Below are 21,153 nucleotides of genomic sequence, written 5' to 3'. Positions count from 1 at the left end.
ATTTTTTGTTTCTTTCCTAACAAACTATAACAAAAAAAAAAAATAGCACTATGTGATTTTCATTTATTCGTATAGAACTATTTAAATATTTTCAATTAACAATCACCGAGTTGAGCAATCACCTAGAGTTGAACATTTAGTATTTTTTTTTTTCAGGTTTTCATTGGTTACAATTCATTTGGTTTAAATTCGGTTGGTTGAACTTCGAATTCAATTATGATCCAATTCATATCAAAGTCGACAATAGTTTGAGCGTTGTGGTTCATGGTAAAATTTGGTTTTGAACTAAGTTGATAGTCAATTTAGGGCCATACTGAAAAAGTGTAGTTAGTCTGATTGAAAAAAAAAAAAAAAAAAACTCGAGGTATGAGCAATATTGAACATCTTCATACATCAAAATTAACAAATGAAAAGTTACTTAAAAGATTTAAAACTCTAGTTTATGTCACATACAAGTTGATGCAAACTAAATGCAGGTATCACTTACCTTTCTATTCAAGTCAAATGTGGGTTGATTAACACTTGTGTTTTTAAGTTCAAAAAAAAAAAAAGTAATCACAATTAGTTGTAGTAAACATTTGGTTGATGAAAGTGTTGTATTTATACTTATTTTTCATAATGCTATAACATGTAGTCAATTTTCATTTGAGCAATTTTTCAAGTTGACCGATATAATTCAGTTGGCATGCATGTCCAAGAATCCTCATACCAAGTCTGAATTTTGGACATGCATGCAAACTGAGAAGATTTTATGGCTTGCATTAACAGCCTGAAAAAACATTATCACTGGAGAAACACCAAGCGACACAAAAAGCCTATGTATTTTTAGCGTGTTCAGTCGAGAAATTTTCCAAATTAGTTCCACAAAATCGCCAAATTCTGAATTCTCATACCATCGTACATACATTTACCTGAATCTTTCGTTTATAGAAAGATGTAATAAACAAGGAGAATTTTGAACGCCCAATGATCCCAGCTTATCGGAGGGCAGTAGAGTTCTTGATTCATAGCATCTTAAGACCTAAACTTTCTCATTACAACTCCTATCAGAGGTAAAATGACAGAAGACGAGAGTCCATGCTCCAACTTGAATACATGAAAACTCGTGAAAATTTGAAAAAAATAAGAGCATTGAACAACTTTATTCCAAAAATAAACTCTGTGAAAACTTTATTCCTAAAATAAGTGTCCGTACATCCAAACATAACAGCAACTTAAGGAGTTGACCAGTCAACTCCTTAATCTCGTAGGTTGGAATGAAGAAGTAACTGAAATAATGAAGAAGACTTAAGTCGCTATTACTAACAGCGAATTAAAAAATAAATAAATAAATTTTTTTTTTTTTAAAAAAAATTTTAATTCAATGTTAGTAACAGCGACTTATACCAAACCTAGGTTTGGATGTACAGACGCTTATTGTGGGAATAAAATTTTTACGAAGCTTATTTTTGGAATAAAGTTGTACAATGCTCTTATTATTTTCACATTATCAAAACTCGTCAACTATGATAAATTCACAAAATCTTGTGTAAGAGAGCCTCTCCGTGAGATGCTCTTCATACATAGGCTACATAGCCCAACTAATAAAATTATTGCATATAAACTCCTTGTTTTGAGGTCGTCTCTCCGAAAAAAGGTCACTCACAATGAGTAGCTCTAATTAAATTTGTTCTAGCTCATATATTTTACTTTAATCACACAAAGCATTCTGAATCCTTTTTGACATAAGACAAAAAATCCCGAAGGGTGACCAACCAATGATGAGAAGGGAGGAAAAGGACGCCCTACATGTGCTTTAATCGTGCATGTTATCACTCTGGACCGAGTTATTGCACCAGCTTGCAACCCAATTTGTCAAATCCGACACATTATTATCCATGTCGTCAATGGAGTCACTTCTTAAAGCCACCACTATGTCTTCATGGTAACTATCTTTAGCCTCCTCAAGCAACACTTGAAATATTTCACATTCGATGTTGTTTGAAAGCTTTGAACCAGTATAGCCTCTGTAACAGGATTTCACATCACATTAATCAAAAAATGATGAAAAGGTACAATGTACATGGGTTATCATATATGCAAACAAAATATTGAGAAAAGTAACAATTAAGTCCTCCGTCCTTAGTTTGACACCCTTAACTCAAAAAGCTCAGACGAATTTTGAAGTATATCAAACTCAAAGGGACGAAGGGAGTAATAAGTACTATTCAATAGTTTTAGAAAGGAAAAATGAGGTGAAACCTACAACTCAATTTTTCTTTTATTGTTACTACTTCGAATAAATTTTATGAATGTATCAATGTATGAATATAATATGGTGAATTCACATATACAAGGAACATTATGACTATCATATTTATCAAAGTGCACAATTTCTCCCAATTTCATGGCAGTTTCAAGGAAATGTGGAACTTGAAAAACAGGAAATATTGATACCAAGCAAAGTTTGGCTTAGTGACAAGGTTTGAGTCTCACAACCACTTGGCTATGGTCTATGGGATCAAACCTCACTCAATACCCTTTGGAGGTGGGGTTTCCCCTTCAACTCCAAGGGGCCAGCGTGTAAAAATCGGGTCGATTAGACCTGTGGATTCAGCACAATAGCCACTTCATCTTAAAATCTACAGACTGGTTTACCTCTTGCTGAGCCTGTCATACAATATAGAGTTTTCAGTTTGAAGCACCACAACGCGATCAAACCACCGTTCAGGGAAAAAATCACAACCATGGTAATCCACGATTATCCCACCCTCTTCCATCATATCTTCTAGTTCGTCACATACCTGAGATGAAACATGAACCCAAGAACATTTAATTGTAATAACCAAGCCTAAAGTCCATCTAATGCTCGACTCAACCCATATGGCCACAAGAATTATTACATCCAGGATTTATCGGATTGAGATCCATCCACACAAGTACAATTACATCCGCCAGTGGAATCAAACTTAACTTCATAACATTCAACTCAAATTTATCCAATATTCAATCATATCCTATAGGTTAAATCAAATCACTTGGAAATGCACAGAACTAAAGTTGATAAAAGACCAAACAATCTTTGTAGCTTCATTAATAACTGCATGGAATAATTTATTAGTAAGTGATCAATAGGGTTTGATAATACTAGACATCCTCTTTTAATTATCAAAAAAATGATTTTTTCCATACAATATACTTGTTGCAAACCCCACAACCCCTGAACGTTAACCTTTACAATAACCAAAACTTATACAGCTTGAATCTGTTCTGGGCTATGAACCCACACATGTTGCACCAAATCTTCAGTTCAACAACCACAATCCATCAACTTTGTAACTAGGTACTTGAAAATGCCTTCTTTTGTGTATTTTACCAATTGCAATTTTGGTTTTACTAATTAGGATTTAGTTTAATGCCATAATGTTTAAGAGAGGAATTCGTATATATTAGTTTTATTTATGTAATGTTTTATATTGTAAAATATTGAATTAGTAGTTAAATATTGATGTAAAAGTTCAAGCAAGAAAGAAAGGAAGAAAAAAAGCACAGCAATGGGGCCAGACCACAGTCTGCAGGTCAATCTTCAGTCCTCCATGGTCCGCGGTGTGCTGCACAGCTTGAAGGGGTCAGTCGGTAGTATTGGACGGCTATTCTTACCTTTCCCACTTTCGTCCTCATTTTAATTGGATACTTGGAAAGGCTTTGGAAGCGATTCACAGAAAAGAAATGATGACGAAATCCATTAGAAAATTTCTACATCAAATCTCTACAAATTGCAAAGGAAGCCTTAGAATTGAATCATCCTGTAAAGTGTACTTAAGTTATCCTCTACTTCATGTTATCACCCATGGTTATGGAGCATAGAGCTCGAACTTCTATTTTTGAGAACAATTGATTGGAAATTTTCATTACTAAATTGTAAGAACCTCTACTACTTGTTGTACTTTATTAATAGTTCTTGCTTGAATTTCAAATTATTGCTAATGAATACTTGTTAGTTAACTGTTGCAATGTTTCTTTACGCTAAGCCTAATTACTACATCGGTTAGAATTTGGATTGTTAGAAGCACACTAGTTTTAATTGCAGAATGCAGAACATTGATGATTAGAATTAGAAGAACTCTTCAGTTTGATTGAATGCTATTTGCTTAAATATTAATCAAACCTATTGATCTATATCTCTAAAGCTATTATTAAATTGAGTTTTATCTCTCCCAAATCAACTTGCAATAACATCATCTTGAATCTCATTTCCCTATCGATATGTACCTTAATACCCAACTACATTTTTGTACTTGGAGAGTAAAATAAATTTATATTTGGCTAGATTTAAGACTGGAATAGAACCTACCTGTACTTCGCTACGATGACTTTCATTAACAAGCCACCAATTTTGTAATTTAACCTTACGTGACAAAAAATTATATCAACTAACTACCAAGTCAAATTTGATCCATATTAACTATAAGGGGAAGTTAATATGTAGCAACATATTTTTCTGAACTTCAAGTTAAACGAAAATTTATATGAGGAAAGTCTACCATAAAAGTCAAGCTGTTTCCACCATTTATTGAATTCACTTTTAATTGGTTCAATGATCTTTTTTAGGTCCTTCTCGTACTTAAAAATGTCTCAACTGTATGAAGATTATATTTCATTAACTCATCACCACTCAAAAGTCATAAAATTTAGCTATTTAAAAGCAATAATACAGGATTATTCAAGAAATTCAGATAACCAGATAATGGAATAACAATTACCATATCAATAACATAACATGTATAAAATTGTACGCGCACATGCACAAAAGCAAGCGAAAGACCTGCAGCATCAGTGTGCAATAACAATAACGGTAATTGAAAAACTGTACTAACAAAGAAAGGAAGGTCTGACGGCAATTTGTTTGATTCTTTCAATAAAAGTCTAAGATAAATGGCATACCAAATCCTCATTAATAATATGACAGTCAAGCTCCTCGTCCCAACCATCATGTAGGTTCTTTTCCTTGACCAATTCTCCAATATTCACATGTCGAAGTTGGGCAGCTTCCGCAAGTGCAGATGACATCGTTGTTTTCCCAGTCCCAGGGGTTCCAGTTATCAATATGTTTGGCTTCGTTCTCGTCATGGAGAGGATATGTGTTATATCCAAATTTTTCCCTGAATATTTCAAGGCATGACTTTATTAGATACGAGCATACAAGTAAAAAACCTACTGCCTATATAATATGACAACTTTTATTTCATAAAATTAAACTTTTATATTGAAGTGCTTCTACATTATCTACAGTTCCTAACACTATTCTTAAGACTCCAAAATCACAGTGATGAATAAAGTATAAAGAAGGTCATCCATTTCCCATTTACTTTAACATACCCTAAAATTCTCAGTTCTAACTCAGAAGAAGAGAAATGCAAGGGCTAGACATATATATATTCATTCATTCCCTTTAAGAGAATACAAAAATTGAGCACCTTGATTGATAACTACAATGGAGCAGTGATAAAAATAAAATTCAATCTTTAGAAATTGGAATACAGAAGGAAAATGTGAGACCTTCAAACCCATAACCAAAACAGCACAGAAACATAAAGCTGAAAAAAAAAAAAAACAAAATGAAAAGGCAAACAAAAATCAGTAAAAATTGAAAATCAGAGAGCCAAAATAAAATAAGAAGAAATCATCCAAATTCAAAAACACCTTTCCATCTACTATATCCACAACAAAACATTAATCACAAACATTCTTATCAACATCAACTAAACTCCACAACGAAAACAACAAACATTGCACCAAAAACAAAAAAAAAATATATTCTAATACTCATTTCCATTCAACAAAAATCGTAAAAGAAAAAAATAAAAAAAAATCCCCAAAAGAAACCTAAAAGTCAAAAATCTCCAAAATCTAAACCCTAAAAATCGAAATTCCCAAACTGTAAACCGTAAAAATTAAAAATCACCTAAATGTGAACTCTAAAACTCAAAAATCCTTAAAATGAATACCCTAAAAATCAAAATCCCCAAAATCGAAAATCTTGAAAAATAAAGTTATAAAATAGCTTAACCCTAACAAAACCTACAATAACCTTAACAAATCCTACAATAATCAAGAAAAAAAATAAAAGACAAGAGAGGAGTACATACTGGCGGGGGACGGTGGTTAGGGGAGCAACGAGAGTGCGACAAGGATGTGGATATGAGGTGTTTGGGATTGGGAGCACCGAAGGTGAGGGACAGTTAGATAGAGAATGAGGGTTTAAGGGAGAAAGAACAGATGAGCAATGAGAATAAAATAATGGGATGATACAGAGGATGAGGCAGGAGCGAAGTGTTGATAAAAAGAATAGGACCCAAAACCGTCAAATGGATCCGGATGCACAAATTCGAATTCAAATCCACGGATCCGAACAGGGTATAAGATCTGTTGTCTTGTCATCTCTAATGAGGACTAGTAAGGAGAATAGGAGAGACCTCTACGGGGAGCACCATCATAGTGTTTCCAAAATACTTCACTTATTGATCAATTTTGTATTTTCCCATGGTTGATAAAAAAAATTTATGTGCACGATAAATTTAACTTTTTAAATTTTTTTGCTTAGTATATAAAAGTTTAGAATTTTGTAAAAATTATGTTATGATTATTCATTATAACGATTTTTTTGTTAAAATAAATGTCACGATTATCTCTTTATTAGTACATTTTTCAAAAATATATTCAAATTGAATACTTATTTAACAATGAGGTTAACATTTTGTATATTATATAAATAGATAAAAGCTCAGAGTCATCCTATAAATTAAAATTTATCTATCATGTAAAAAAAAATCTAAAACTCACAATTACGGCAATTTCCCATCAAACAATTACCTTAGAATACTAAAGAAACTAAACCAAAATATGATTTTCCCAGCAATTCAAATGTGAAATGGAGTATAATAGAATTGGCAAAGAAAATGAAAGAAATGTGATAAGTATTGGGGGATCCTAAGAAGTTGAATGTTATGATATATGTTGTTATTGTACTTATTTTTAGACATAAATAGAAAACTATAAAATTTGGGATTAGACACACGTACACAAAACTTGATCACATTCCTCTAGCCCCTTTTTCAAGGGGTATAAGTATAGTTTGTCCATCATCTTCTCTCATCCAAACTTTGTTTTTGAGTGGGATACTGGGTTGATGAAGAAAAAGGATTATGTGCAAAGAAACACCTTTTAAAACCCCTTTTGTGTAAAGAAACACCTTTTATAATTTTTTTTTTGTAAAAAAACACCTTTTAAGAGACTTTTTTTTAAAAAAAAAACACCTTAAATCAGTTTCCAGTGACTTTTGTCAACTTTCCGGCGTTGACTTTTATTTTTATTTTTATTGTTATTATTAATATTATTTTTTTAAAAAATTTTTATTTTTATTATTATTTTAAAAAAATTTTTAAAAAAATAAATAATAATAATAATAATAATAATAATAATAATAATAATAATAATAATAATAATAATAATAATAAAAACAAAAAAAATAATAATATTTTTTTTAAAAAATTTTTAAAATAATTTTTTTTATTATTATTTTTTTATTTTTCCTTTTGCTTTTATTTTTATTTTATTTTTAATTTTTATTATTATTAATTTTTTATTTTAATTTTATTATTATTATTATTATTATTATTATTCTTATTATTATTTTATTATTATTATTATTATTTTTTTTTTTAAAATTTTTTTTATTTTTGTTTTTATTTTTTTTATTATTAATATTAATTTTTTTTATTTTAAATTTTATTATTATTTTAAAAAAAATTTAAAAAAATTAATAATAATAATAATAATAATAATAATAATAATAATAATAATAATAATAATAATAATAATAAAAATAAAAACAAAAATTTTAAAAATAATAATAAAAATTAAAAATAAAATAAAAATAAAAACAAAAGGAAAAATAAAAAAATAATAATAAAAAAAAAAAAAATTTTTAAATTTTTAAAAAAATTATTATTTTTTTATTTTTGTTTTTATTTTTATTTTTATTATTATTTTTATTTTTATTATTATTATTATTATTATTATTATTATTATTATTATTATTATTATTATTATTATTTATTTTATTTTTTTTAAATAATAATAAAAATAAAAATTAAAAAAAAATAATATTAATAATAAAAATAAAAATAAAAATAAAAATAAAAATAAAAACAAAAGTCAACGCCGGAAAGTTGACAAATGGCATAGTCAACGCCGGAAAGTTGACAAAAGTCACGGGAAACTGATTTAAGGTGTTTTTTTTTTTAAAAAAGTCTCTTAAAAGGTGTTTTTTTACAAAAAAAATTATAAAAGGTGTTTCTTTACAAAAAAGGGGTTTTAAAAGGTGTTTCTTTGCAAATTTCGCTGAAGAAAAATAATGTACACAAGAGATAATGATGCTACCATTGTTTGTATGCGGTTAAAGAGTGTCCTTTATGATTTATATGATGAATATAAAGGCTTGCATTCCACACTTGCAATAAAGAACCAAAGTGATGGTGCTTCAAGTTCGAGCAAAAAGATGTAGAATCTAGTCTTCCTAAAAAAGGATTTATGAGATCTAAGTTCAAAAACTCAAAGAGTCTCGAGAGGATGGAGAGTTCACTAAAACAAAGGTGGACAAGTATTTTAAGGAGGTTACAAAAGAAGAAGATGGAGATGGCTTTGATATTTGAAAAAATTATCCTAAATAATTCCACCTATTGTCCATTTGTTGTGAATCCCTACTATTTATTATTTCTAATTAATCCAACCATTGTATCTTTTTTGTTGATAGCACCTCTTGCCACATTTTAATTGGTTACTTTAAGTTTCTACACAAAAAGGAGTAGGGTAGACCAACAAAGAATCATAAGGAGGAAGAATTGAGTAAAATGACAAGTAAATACCTATGGTAGCCGACTAAAATGTGGCAAGGGGTGCAATCAACAGAAAACGTACAAAGGTTGATTGTATTATTTAGAAATAATTAATAGTAGGGATTATTCATAGCAAATAAGAATATCTGAGATTATTTAGGATAATTTTTTCTTGATATTTTGACTTGGTGGAAAATCTATAGTTTAAGGTTTCACAATCTCTCTCTTATAGCTCGTGATGTGCTAGTCATTCTTGTATCCATAGTTGCATCAAAAAGTTCATTAAGCACCGGAGATCGAGTTGCTAATACATTTCGAAGTTTATTAAGTTCAAAGATGGTGAAAGCTCTTTTTTCTTGTTAAGATTGGTTTCGCATTTCTTCTCCAAATATTGAGGAGTGCTTGGAGAATATAACACACTAGAGAACGCTCTGTGATCTTTCTTATAATGATTATTGTTATGTTTATTTTATAGAATAACATTTTTTAATGTTTTTTTATTGTATATTAAGTTATCGAAGATCAGTTTGCGTCCTTCACCTATCGACATTTCATAGTGCATTGTTACTTATTCATGGATGACGTTGCTATTGCTGATTTGTGACTACTATCAGATATACTTTATGTTTTATATTATAAAAATTTGTGTATGTACTGATGTACCTTATTATTATAATGTTTCTTTTGTGATGTATTTTGCTTATCCATGGTTGAAGACTTGAAACACTACCTAGATATTTTGCGAATGGTGATGTACTTTCTTTATGGTTAATGTACTTGAATTATATTAGGTATGAAACAATATGTTTTTATGTGGTTTTCATGAGTCATGACTTTCGTAGACTTAATTAAAGCTCGAAATATGTATTAGTATTTATGTACATATAGACGAACACATTATCTAAGTTAAAAAAGTGCTTAAAAAAGACATAAACCATAGACTAGACTTGACTAGACCATTGTAGAACGATCTAATTCGGTCTAATCTGGTGTTATAATTAGTCTGGTCTAATCCGATAAATTTTCACGCCGGAATTTCTAGTGTGGTCTTTTTTTGTGTCAAACCAGACCGAATCGTGTGTGCTCCTAATCACATCTTCAAAATGATTATTAATAATTTTAAAGTGATCATTCATAACGTTTAAATACTCATTTATAATCATAAAATGATCAATAAAAAAATGTGTAAATTGTATGAGCTCGGTCTCTTACAACACTTGCACAAATGAGTACCTCAAATCTATTCACGAGCCCAAAGAATTAACCCTAATACTTAATGGCAAATTCTTTAATATGGGTTGATCTAATATTAACTTTAAAAAAACTGCAAAAAAAAAAACTCTTTTTAATTTCATTAATTAGTTGTTTTTTTCTAAAAAAAATTAATTAGAGTGTTTATATAGATACGTCTCACGGTAAGATGGTCTCCTACAAGACTTGATGTTACTTAATTTATAAGCAGGGGTGAACTTCAACCCACTGAACTGTAGAAAGTAAAAACCCTAATTTTTACAATTTACCATGGTCTGTCTCTTTCTTCAAAATTTCAAATAATCATGGCGGTTTAGTTCTCAGAAATAACAATTGCTTTGCAATGGTAGTAGCAACATATTAGAAATAAAGGTTTAGGTGATAAAGGTTCAGACTTGAAGTCAAAGAGATCAATTACTGGGTCTTTTTAATATGTTCTTTGTTTTTTTAGCACCTTTTTCATCTTAAAGTTTATTTCTTTGTTGCAATCCTTTTGGGTATATTGAATTATTGATATTGGTTTTTCGGTTACTAGAAAACTTTCAGTATTCACTGGATTTTTAGTGTTCAAAATGACGAAAAACACCAAGTATGAAGAAAACCCACTAATGAGATTAACCGAAGATTTATTCTATGAAATTTTATTCCGATTACCCACAAAAACACTAGGAAAATGCAAGTTAGTCTCAAAAGAATGGAATTCTCTGATTTCAGACCCTAATTTTGCCATTTCTCATCATGATCATTCAACCAAAAGCAAACTACCTCTAACATTAGCTTCACAAAAGGAAAACTACTTCTCTGTGCTTCAGTTTGAAGATTATCTTGATATTACTCAAGGTGTACACTTAGCCTTAGTGCATAATCAAATCCCTGCTAGTTATTATGAGGATTATTACTGTTTCTTAATTGGTTCTTGCCATGGGCTTGTTTGTTTGTACCTTATGTGTAAGAAAACCAGTTATGGATATATGGAAGATTTAATGTTGATATGGAATCCTGTAACAAATGAATGCAAACAAATTCCATTGCCTTGGAAAGGGGTAAGAGTAAGATTTTCCTTTGCGAGGATTCTTGCTGGTTCGGCTACCTTAGCTCTATAAATGACTATAAGATTGTGTTGGTGTATTTTTTGGGTAAACCAGTGTTTGAGGATTGTATGTTTGTATACTCTTTCAGGACATCTAGATGGAGGAAAATATGTCATATGGCTGAATGGGATATGCCTTTCGAAGAGGGGTGTAATTCGGTTTTCATGGACGAAGCATTGTATTACCTTAGTTGGTATGATTGGATATGTATATTTGATTTGGTTGCTGAGACCTTTGAAAGGTTTCCTTTCTTAATCAATGAACCTGAACTAATCGAGAAATCGTGCCAGATATTGATGAGTTTCATTAGAGAAGACAATTCTCTGTGTGTAATGCTTGTGCAGCATCCTGCAGAACAAGAACAGGGATATGCAGTTGGGATTTGGATTTTACAGGAATATAACAAGTGGGATTCTTGGAAGAAGATATACAAACTTCAGTTTCAGCCGGGTACTGTAAGCAACTCTATCAAAGCCGGATATGTATATTTGATTCATATATAATGGTACTGTGTGCATTCAAACAGGAAATGGTCTTGGGCTTTTAGATCCCAATGCTGATCCTCCTCCTTATGCCATTGTTAGGGATCCTAATTTTGCAAAGGTTTATAATGTGACTGATTATGTTGAGAGTCTCATTTCTCCTTTTGATCTTCCATAAAGTACTAGTATATTGCTTAGGGAGTACTATCTTATGTTCTAGATCAATCATATTAATTGCAAGAATGCCACCACCATGATGTCAAAGCCTTAATGTTAATGGTAATAATTAACAAGTACTCTTTCTGTAGAGATTGCTACTGATAGTAATATATTGTGAGGAGAACTGTCATTATCAATAGCAATATCAAGGGGACAGAGGAGTATTACTGATAACTTTATTTATGTACGAAAATAAAACCACATGTTTTGTGGATTTGTGAATGAATTTTATACTTGTGTGGTGTTTTTAATTACTTTTTGCATTTATTATATTATTGTATGGATGACTAAAGAAAGTATATTTAGCTTACATATTGCCTACTTCATACTACAAAAAATACATAAGTTGTATGTTGGTTGCTCACACACATCTTAGTTACGCAGTTGCATGTTCGTACTAGCGAGGTCCCTGATATGAGTACTCTAAAGCATTCAACATCTCACATTAGCTATGATTCGATAGGAGGAAATGGAGGGAAAGAAAGGAAAGGAAAATGAAGGGATGACATTTGTATTAATTGGACAACAAATAAGAGGGACGAAAATGGAGGGGATGGAATTGAAGAGATGTCTTTCACATTTGGGAGGAAAATCGTCACTCTTTGTTCCCTTCCCTTCCTCAATGTTAACAAACACACTCTAATAAGAGGAAGCTAAGCCTCCCATATGGTTTCTATATTATATCCATGACGAGGGTTTTAGGGATGACTGATTTTTTATCCAAAACAAAAACTGCACATATTAGTGTGTAAGGAGTATGGATGAAGAATCAACATTATAAAATCACATAAATCTGCACAAGACCAACTCACCATGTCTTTCACCGAAGTTGCACTATAAACCCTACTTTTTGATTGAAATAGGTTCTTAATTCAAAATTATGTTTCTTCTTCTTCCCCATTAAAACCTTTTGTGCTCAAGCTTTGAAAATTAGCTTTTTTTTTTATCTATGCTGTAAAATTGTTCATCTACTTACCTAAAATGTATCTAAATTTTTAATTTCAATTTTAATGGAAGGTTAAAGGAGTTAGGGATAGAGGAATATTCTGGTACATATATGCTGATGCGAAAATCAAATTAGAGTGCCCGTGAGTTAAGTGATGAATAAACTAACTGATATTTAACGTAAAAGTTAATAGGTAGTCTTAAACAAAAAAATAAATGTTCTAGTTATTTATAGCAACTCTATCAAAGTCTTGGGATTCACATACAATGGCATTGTACGCATTCAAAGAGAAACTAGACTTGAGCTTGTTGATCCAAATACCGATCCACCTTCACATGCTATCACTAGGTATCCTAATTATGCAGAGGTTTATAAGGCGAGAGTCTCATTTCTCGGTTTGACCTTCCTTCCTTAATGTGCTAGTATATTGCTTAGGAATACTATCGTGTGTTAGATGTATGTTCTCTGGATCAATTATATTTATGTTGCATTAGTACTAAGTTCTGTCTTTTACGGCAATATGTATTGCAACAATGGTAATGTGTATTACTGAAAGGAATGATATTGGAGAACATTTGGAAGGAAAATCGCCAATCTTAGCTCTCCTCCCTTTCCTTCCCTTCTTTAAATGTTATAGTAAAACACAAGCTATGCCTTCTCTATGGTTTCTATATTATGCATTGATGAGGATTTTATGAATGACTGATTTCTTATTCAACCAAAAAATGCCCATAAAATTGTGTGCTATACTGATATACTAGTTGGAATAGCCGAGTAGGCATTAAGAATCAACATAATTATACAACCACATAAATATGTACAAAACCAACTGACCAATATATCTGTGCATCTTTCAGCTTAGCTTACTTACATTTTGTTTCTCTTGTATGCTTTATGCTTAGAACAGAACAGGCCTCCTTCTCATCCTACCATTATTTGAAATCTGATGATTAACAGAAACCATCCCAAAACTCTCATACAACCATCTTGCTTGCATTTGTAACCCAGCATCTCTGAATGCATTTAAAGCTGATTTATAGAGTCTTGTATCCAATCTAATCCCCCCTGCCTTCATATCCTGCAGTAGCTTAATTAGCTCATTGATCCTATTAGTCTTCGAAAACACACCCACCATAATCCCAGCTAAAGCTAGATCAATTGCCCCTCCATTCCTCCGATAATCATCGTACAACTCTACGCATGTCTCAAGCTCTCCCGATCTTGAGTAAGCTCCTATGATGCTAGTGTAGCTCACTCTATCAGGCTTTACCTTTCTCCTCTTCATTTCCTTCCATATCTTCTCAACTTGCCTCAAATTCTTCGCCCTCCCATGTAAATCGATAAGCGAGTTGTATACCCAGACATTAGGCTCACAGCCTTTCTCCTTCATCTGTGCTAAGAGCTTCATCGCCTCTCTCAATTGCCCAGACTTGCCATACATCACTATCATCGTTGAGTAAGCCACCACGCATCTGTCAAACCCGTTTTCTTGCATCTCATTGAAGACCTTCTGAGCCCGGGAAAACAATTTAAGGTGGAAATAAACGTTGATTATTGATGCATAGGTCACTTGCCCCGGCTCACACCCATCTGAAACAAGTTCTTCATAAACTCTTGCTGCGGCTTTTAGGTCCCTTTTCTTGACATAACCATTAACAATTGCACAAAAAACACAATCAGAAATCTTTAAGTTAGCCGCTTTCATTTTCCTTGCAACATCCAGAGTCTTTTCTAACAAGCCTTTTTCAACATACATGATCACCAACTTCATGAATAATGCAGGATCCTTCAGCATCTGCTTAGACTCTGCATCTTCAACAAGTTGTTCAACGACATTGATTTCTTTCTTCTCAGCCAACGATCCGATCAACTGACTGTAAATCGACTCATTCAGAGGAATACCCTTTTCGTCCATTAGCGCGAATTTCTCCAAAGCTTTGGCATACTGACCCGATTTCCCTAAAGCCTCTAGCCAAACTCCATAAATCTTAGATGAATTTTCAGTTTTTTCTAGCTTTTTACTAGATTCTAATTCACTAAAAATCTCCTCAACTTTCAGAAAATTACCCACTTTCTTATAAGCTTCCATGATCAAAACATACCCACCAGGATCCAAAACAAGCCCACCTGATTTCATTCTTTCATACAACTGAATTGTTATGCTATACATATGAAGCTTGTTATAGGCTCTCAATGCAGATTCATAAGCAAATGCAGCAACTTTCTTATCAATTTCAAAGCTTTCTAAGAGCATATCAGCAACTTTAAACTTCCTCTCTTTAATGCAAGTACTGGTAATACTAGCACAAAACACTTTATCAGGCAAAACTTGGTACATCTTTATATCTCTAGAAACCACAGAAATTAAATCCCATTTCTTAGATTTTACCAAATACCTCAACACAGACTTGAGAGTTGGTTTCTGAGGTTGAAATATCGGACTCGATTTCGCCTTTTCATAATACTCCAATCCAATGTCTTCTGTGTTTGAATCCTTCAACAACTCTCTAATGAATTTATTGATATTCCGATCCTTGTTTTTCGGAGTTTGGAATTCCGAAGTCGGAGCTCCATAGATGAATTCAACAGGGGAAGGAACAGGGGGAGGTTGTTCTTCTAAAACAGGGGAAGGATAAGGAGAGAAATTAACTATGATGAACTTGGAATGCCTCCATGGAGGAGATATGAAGCTTGGGAAAGGTTTGAATTTGCTGAATTTAGTTGAATTATGAAGTGGGGTAAAGAAATTTGCAGGTGAAATGCCTGAAGAAGTTGAAATTGCCATTGAAGAAGATCAAGTGTGACTTTTTTCAGTTCATATGATTAATTTTGAGGTTTTTCTAATGGTGATGATTTATTGAATTAATATTATAGTATTAGTGAATTACATGAACCAGTCATTGGCTTCCACGTGGATGGTTTAACTTCAGGGAACTTGTGTCCTGATATTGATTTATGAGGTTAGGCAAGTTCCAACTCAGTTGGAATATATGAAAATGTAGTCATGTTAACAGATATTTGTAATTTGTGGTTATACTCAACTCAAGCGTTTATGGGGGATATGTGAGGAGCTGAACCATTTAGGAATTTTTACACTTGGCGAGCAAAAAAAGTTGACATTAGTAATACAAAAGTATTCTTTCTATCCCGCCAATTTTAACCATAGCTAATTGGTGAACAAATTAAAAAAAAACATTCAAAATGATATTTGAGAAGAAATGAGAGCAATGTGTCGGTGAAAATTTTTAAAAAATTGGCGTGTGGGTTGAGTTAATAATAGAAATAAGGGTGTGTTTGGCAATAGAAAATTCAGGTTGGGATTGGGATTTTGGGTAAGATTAGAAAGTTTTTTTATTTGTTCGAGGGGAATGAGAATTGATAAAGGTTGAAATATGAAGATGAGTTGAGACTTAGAAAAGTCCACAAAAAAAATTCTTAAGGGGAGAATGTTATTTGAGTTGAGACTTAAATAAGTTATAAAAAGATATTTTTTTGCCATTAATAAAAGTAAAGAAAAGTACAGAGTTATAAGGACAATTTTATAATCTGATTTCTTATCTATTTTTGTCATTTGTCAAATAAAAACATGAGACAATTATTTTCAAAGTCTCAATTCAATTCTCATCTGAAAGTCTAATTTTAAGTTTCAACTATATACTCTTACTTTTTATTCCCACGTGCCAAACATCATCCGGTAAAACAAATTTAATGGATGAACAATGAGTTAAATTTTGTTATCTACTTCATGCATAGATTGGTAAATGAGAACGAAGGTACAGATAAAGTCAAAAGCATGGAAAGGCAAACATTATAAAACAGTCAACTCTTTCATTTCTTTTGTTGCCGGGAACATTACTTCGAATCCCGGTAAACCCACCTGAAACAATCAAAGCCCGCCCGTCACACATGATCCGATCAATGGAAAGGTACAGAAAAAGGAAGAAACGAAGGTTGAAGAAAGACAACAATGATCACCAAAACGACGAGGTTCAATCATCCAAAAACCTTCCTCTCTCCCTTGTAGAATTACCTCAAGAGCTCGTCTTTTCTGAAATCCTCACAAGATTACCAGTAAATTCCTTAACCCGTTTCAAATCTGTGTCAAAAACATGGAATTCTATATTTTCAACCCCTTATTTCATCAAATCTCATATAAAATGCACTAATTCAAACCCATTTGTGTCTACAAAATGTGTCTTTATTAAATCTGATTATTACTTTTACATTCTTAATTATGGTGCATATGATAAATACCCAGATGATAATCACGGAGAAAAGGGTTTAACTTTGATAAAAAGTCTCCATTTTTATGATAATGGTGTTAATACTTTTTTGATTGGTTCATGTAATGGGTTGATATGCTTTGGGCGTGGCAATAAATTTAATGGTTTCGATTATTACTTTCATGTTTATAATCCAATTATGGGTAAATCTCTACATGTATTTGATCCTTGAGGGAATTTTCAAGGGAAATTGATATATGGGTTTGGCTTTGTTTCTTTTAAAGATGATTATGTGTTGTTTGTTGGGGGTCTTCAAAGGGGGAGTTTAAAGACTTTTGTGTATGTTTATTCATTAAGGTCCAAATTATGGAAGAAAATTGGTGCATTTGATGAAAGCGAGCTTTCAATTTTGATGGGTGGTAAAGGAGTTTTGGTGAATGAGACATTGCATTGGAATATGACCCGAATTCGAACATCGAATGCTAGGTTTATAACCGGATTTGATTTAGTGAATGAGACCTTCAAGGATGTGAAGATGCCTAAACAATTTTTGGATAATGCTGATCTTTTGGAATTTAGATTGAGTGAAATGGGTGGGAATTTGTGTGTTTGGGATGAAGATATCTATGGAAAGGTTGAAATTTGGATGTTAATGCAATATGGGGCGTGGGATTCTTGGACAAAACTCTTCAAAATTGATACAATTCTGGGTTTGCACAATTTCTATGGATGTATAGAGAATGGGAAAGTTTTGGTGCAGACAAATGATGGTAGTCTCTTGCTTACTGATCTGGATCAAGATTTGTCAAAATCTATCTCATTAGTGAAAAATTTGGGTGATATTGAGGTACTGAGCTATATTAGGACTCTTGTTTCACCTTTCCTATGAATGTTTGTATGTCTAAAAAACGGGACTAGTACGAACGAGTGACATGAGACAAGGGGCGGATCTACGTGTTGTTAATGCTGTCAACTGACAGCATTTAACTTATGTATACAATCATATAACTAGAGATACTAATATATGTTGGTTAAGTTGGTATGAGTTTTGATATGTGTTAATGCTGTATGAGACTGGTATATTTGTTATTTCTCTGTTGATTTTTTGGTACAGAATTATGAATTACTTCTAGTAAATTTACTTTGTTGAACACACAAAAAGAAGAAAATGTAAAAATGAAAATCTAGGTTGATATATGAGCAAATGACTTTTGTACTTTTTTTTTTAATCTATTTTATATTCAATTTGATTTTGAGTTTAACGCTTGGTGACGCATTGCGTATTGGTGTGAAACTTTAGTAGTCCGTCTTTGTAAGGTTATTAAGAGTTTATTTGACAATTGACAGTTACCTTGTTTAATTAGTTAATGACATTAGCTTTTTTGGGTGTAGTTTAGTTGTATATTTGACAAAATTTGGTTTTTTTCCTTGTTGGTTGGTCAAACAACTAAAAAATATTTGTTACCATATTTTCTCGAGTTGTTGAGAACTTGGGATTGTAAATAGTTGCAACCAGAAAGACAAAAAATCACGCTTGTTAGAATCCTTCCATGGATAGCGCTCAACAACTTTCCGTAAGGATCATAACTTATTGGTGACTTTGCGGAGAGACATTAAGTTTGCATAGTTGAGTTTGTGTTGCAAATATGATGTCCAACTTTTATATAACCGCAAGCGCACGGTGTACGTGTAGTCGCGTGTCGAACGCAAGGAAGTTAAGACAAGAAACTTGCTAATTTCTACTAATTATATTGCTCAAAGAGAAAAAAGTGTTTGGTTGGTTGTTTTCTAACAAAGTACAAATGCAATAAGAAATATGGATTAAATTATGTGGAGAAGAGATCTAGGGTGTCGGGAGTCCCCTAAACTCTTGTATGATAAATTTTCATTAGTGTCTATGAAATGTCGGATTAATTACGTGGTTAAACATGATCTTTTAATCTCAAACTCTCGCTCTGTTGATTAACTATTAGATTTAAGCCCTACTAATTTAATTCTCACACGCTAGTTTTATTGAACGAATTAATAAGAATTTAACTAAAATTTATCCTAAAGCAAAGTCGATCCTAATCTCACGTGCTAGTTTTATTTACTAGTCCAATAAAGCATATTTAATTTAGGGTTATTAGATCAATTCAACCACTTTGATCCTAATTTCATAGATACATTAAAAAATCAAATCATACTTGACTTATAGGTTCAAACCCTAACCCTAGAAAATAAATCTACTCACTATGATCACTATTCATGGTGAAAACAATGAACACAAAGCCTAGAATGAAATTAAGCATGATAAAAGATGATAATAATGAAATTTGCGAGGAAAAACAATAATTAAACTATGAAACACACAATTAAGATCCAAGAGACAAAAATAGGAAGACCAATACTACTTTTATTAAATGACAATTTCTAAGAAAACAATTAAAGTAATGACAATTAGACTAATACAAATTTGATAAAGAAAGATTAAACTAATAATGAGAAAGTAAATCAAAGACAAGAAATTAAAAGCTTACAAGAATTAAAATGATGTTCAAATGGAAAGGAAGATGAAGGAGGAAGAAGGAGTTAGTCTCCCTCCTTGTGCTCCTCAAAGGAGGCTTCTCATAAATGCTCCTCATTAACCCCTAAATAAATCCCTAAGAAATTAATTAAAATAAAGATAACAATAAATAATACAAAATTAAAGTATTGAAAAATGGGCTATTGAAATTAATGCTCCTCCTTGAAGAAAAAGCCTACTCGGCGTCCACTTCCACGACCAGGAAGCTGAGTCGGTGTTTTTGGCTGACAGTTTTTGCAAACTTCAAAAATCATCATTTCTTGCTCGATTATTGAAATTAGACATACAATATATCGTTGGAAAGCTATTGAAGTCTAGTTTCCAATGCCGCGAACCCTGCATTAATGCGATCTTGCTATCAAAAGTTATAGCCAAAAGAGTAGACATGTATCAAATTTCACCTCAAAACTTTTACATTATAAACACTCTTCTACTTTTTTGCTCATTTCTTTGTAGGACATCTTCACCCGAGCTAAAATATTTCTTAGTGAACTTCGTCATCATTAAAACCATAAGAATTATGCTTAAAACAATCAAAACCACTCAAAATCAGCATGAATAACCAAAACGAGTAAAGTAGCATAAATCTTCAAAATAATCACGAAATTATTAACAACGACCATCATTAAGGAGTATAAAACGATATAAATAAGTGCAGATAATTGCACTTATTAGAATACTACACCCAAGTTCTATAGCTAATCCCTCTTCGCTTGTTAATTAAGAACTCTATGCTCACAAAACCTAATACTATATCACTGGTACATCTCTCACCTAGTAGACCCCTCTTAGATAGTAGCACAAAGCCTCTCTCACTCATATGACAAGGCTTGAAAGCCAAATACTTGAATGATGCTCATTGGACAACAACAATGAATAACCTATTGACCAATGCTTCCTATCAACTATTAATCCAACCAACTATCAAACCATCCTTGTTTAAAATGCATCTACTACTAACTAAAGCACCTAGTGATATCAAGCTCTCTTTCTGATGAGTGCATTTGCACTCATTTGTGTTAATTTCATGCTTCTTATGTGATGTTTTAGTGGGTTTTAATAGTGTTGTGGGTAATATTTCACATTTTCGTCTCATATGCTCAATAATGTATTTTATGTAATTTTTGAGGCGGAATCAAAGTTTTATTAGGTCTCGGGGGTGATAAGAGGGTAAAGGCCTCGAGAAATGGCGTAAGACCCCTAAAAGAAGTGAAGACATCGAGCTAAACAAGCTCCAAGGGAAAGAAACGAGTCGTAGCTAAACCATGCCAAAAAGCCACGACTCGTCGTTCAACATTACAATCCAGAACAAAAGCGACAAGTCGTCCCGCAGATGCCACAACTCGTCGCACACCTATTGACCTCAGCATTATAGTCCAGTGCCAAAGCCACAACTCGTCGCTCCTGATGACACGACTCGTCGCATACATTCTGATCTGAGTAATGAAGTCCAGAGACTGAGCGACGATTCGTCCCCAATATTTCCACGACTCGTCGCC

General features: G+C 32.2%; 5 protein-coding genes across 5 annotated transcripts; 3 read left to right on the top strand and 2 right to left on the bottom strand.

The window, feature by feature from the left end:
* Nucleotides 1–1,454: 1,454 nt before the first annotated feature.
* LOC130825083 (adenylate kinase isoenzyme 6 homolog) lies at nucleotides 1,455–6,459 on the bottom strand. The gene is made up of 4 exons (XM_057690122.1): nucleotides 6,129–6,459; nucleotides 4,924–5,141; nucleotides 2,638–2,783; nucleotides 1,455–2,006 (listed from the first exon to the last, which is right to left on the bottom strand). The coding sequence occupies exons 2-4, from the start codon at nucleotides 5,107–5,109 to the stop codon at nucleotides 1,796–1,798; spliced, it is 543 nt and encodes a 180-aa protein (XP_057546105.1). The 5' UTR covers nucleotides 5,110–5,141; nucleotides 6,129–6,459; the 3' UTR covers nucleotides 1,455–1,795.
* A 4,230-nt stretch (nucleotides 6,460–10,689) lies between these two features.
* Nucleotides 10,690–11,252, top strand: LOC130825080 (putative F-box protein At1g50870). Its single transcript, XM_057690120.1, has one exon. The coding sequence runs from the start codon at nucleotides 10,700–10,702 to the stop codon at nucleotides 11,228–11,230; it is 531 nt and encodes a 176-aa protein (XP_057546103.1). The 5' UTR covers nucleotides 10,690–10,699; the 3' UTR covers nucleotides 11,231–11,252.
* Nucleotides 11,253–13,555: 2,303 nt separating this feature from the next.
* On the bottom strand, nucleotides 13,556–15,701 carry LOC130825079 (pentatricopeptide repeat-containing protein At5g13770, chloroplastic-like). The gene has a single exon (XM_057690119.1). The coding sequence runs from the start codon at nucleotides 15,648–15,650 to the stop codon at nucleotides 13,764–13,766; it is 1,887 nt and encodes a 628-aa protein (XP_057546102.1). The 5' UTR covers nucleotides 15,651–15,701; the 3' UTR covers nucleotides 13,556–13,763.
* Nucleotides 15,702–16,716: 1,015 nt separating this feature from the next.
* LOC130825078 (F-box/kelch-repeat protein At3g06240-like) lies at nucleotides 16,717–18,195 on the top strand. The gene has a single exon (XM_057690118.1). It carries the CDS (start codon nucleotides 17,501–17,503, stop codon nucleotides 17,975–17,977), a length of 477 nt encoding a protein of 158 aa, XP_057546101.1. The 5' UTR covers nucleotides 16,717–17,500; the 3' UTR covers nucleotides 17,978–18,195.
* On the top strand, nucleotides 16,784–17,320 carry LOC130824847 (putative F-box protein At1g47730). The gene has a single exon (XM_057689864.1). It carries the CDS (start codon nucleotides 16,784–16,786, stop codon nucleotides 17,318–17,320), a length of 537 nt encoding a protein of 178 aa, XP_057545847.1.
* Nucleotides 18,196–21,153: the final 2,958 nt, after the last annotated feature.

Source organism: Amaranthus tricolor, chromosome 10 (genome assembly GCF_026212465.1).
Source record: "Amaranthus tricolor cultivar Red isolate AtriRed21 chromosome 10, ASM2621246v1, whole genome shotgun sequence".
In the NCBI taxonomy this organism is placed as follows: Eukaryota; Viridiplantae; Streptophyta; class Magnoliopsida; order Caryophyllales; family Amaranthaceae; genus Amaranthus; species Amaranthus tricolor.
The sequence above is the reverse complement of the archived record's forward strand: the minus strand, read 5'-3'. Positions and strand labels throughout refer to the sequence as shown.

Excerpts from the sequence above, each read along its gene's own strand:
- LOC130825083 (XM_057690122.1), bottom strand. The coding sequence starts at position 5,109 with ATGACGAGAACGAAGCCAAACATATTGATAACTGGAACCCCTGGGACT. Across the intron at positions 2,784-4,923 it reads ATATTATTAATGAGGATTTG|GTATGTGACGAACTAGAAGA; the intron begins GTATGCCATTTA and ends GTTTCATCTCAG. Across the intron at positions 2,007-2,637 it reads TATGACAGGCTCAGCAAGAG|AGGCTATACTGGTTCAAAGC; the intron begins GTAAACCAGTCT and ends ATCCTGTTACAG.
- LOC130825080 (XM_057690120.1), top strand. The coding sequence starts at position 10,700 with ATGACGAAAAACACCAAGTATGAAGAAAACCCACTAATGAGATTAACC.
- LOC130825079 (XM_057690119.1), bottom strand. The coding sequence starts at position 15,650 with ATGGCAATTTCAACTTCTTCAGGCATTTCACCTGCAAATTTCTTTACC.
- LOC130824847 (XM_057689864.1), top strand. The coding sequence starts at position 16,784 with ATGGAAAGGTACAGAAAAAGGAAGAAACGAAGGTTGAAGAAAGACAAC.
- LOC130825078 (XM_057690118.1), top strand. The coding sequence starts at position 17,501 with ATGGGTGGTAAAGGAGTTTTGGTGAATGAGACATTGCATTGGAATATG.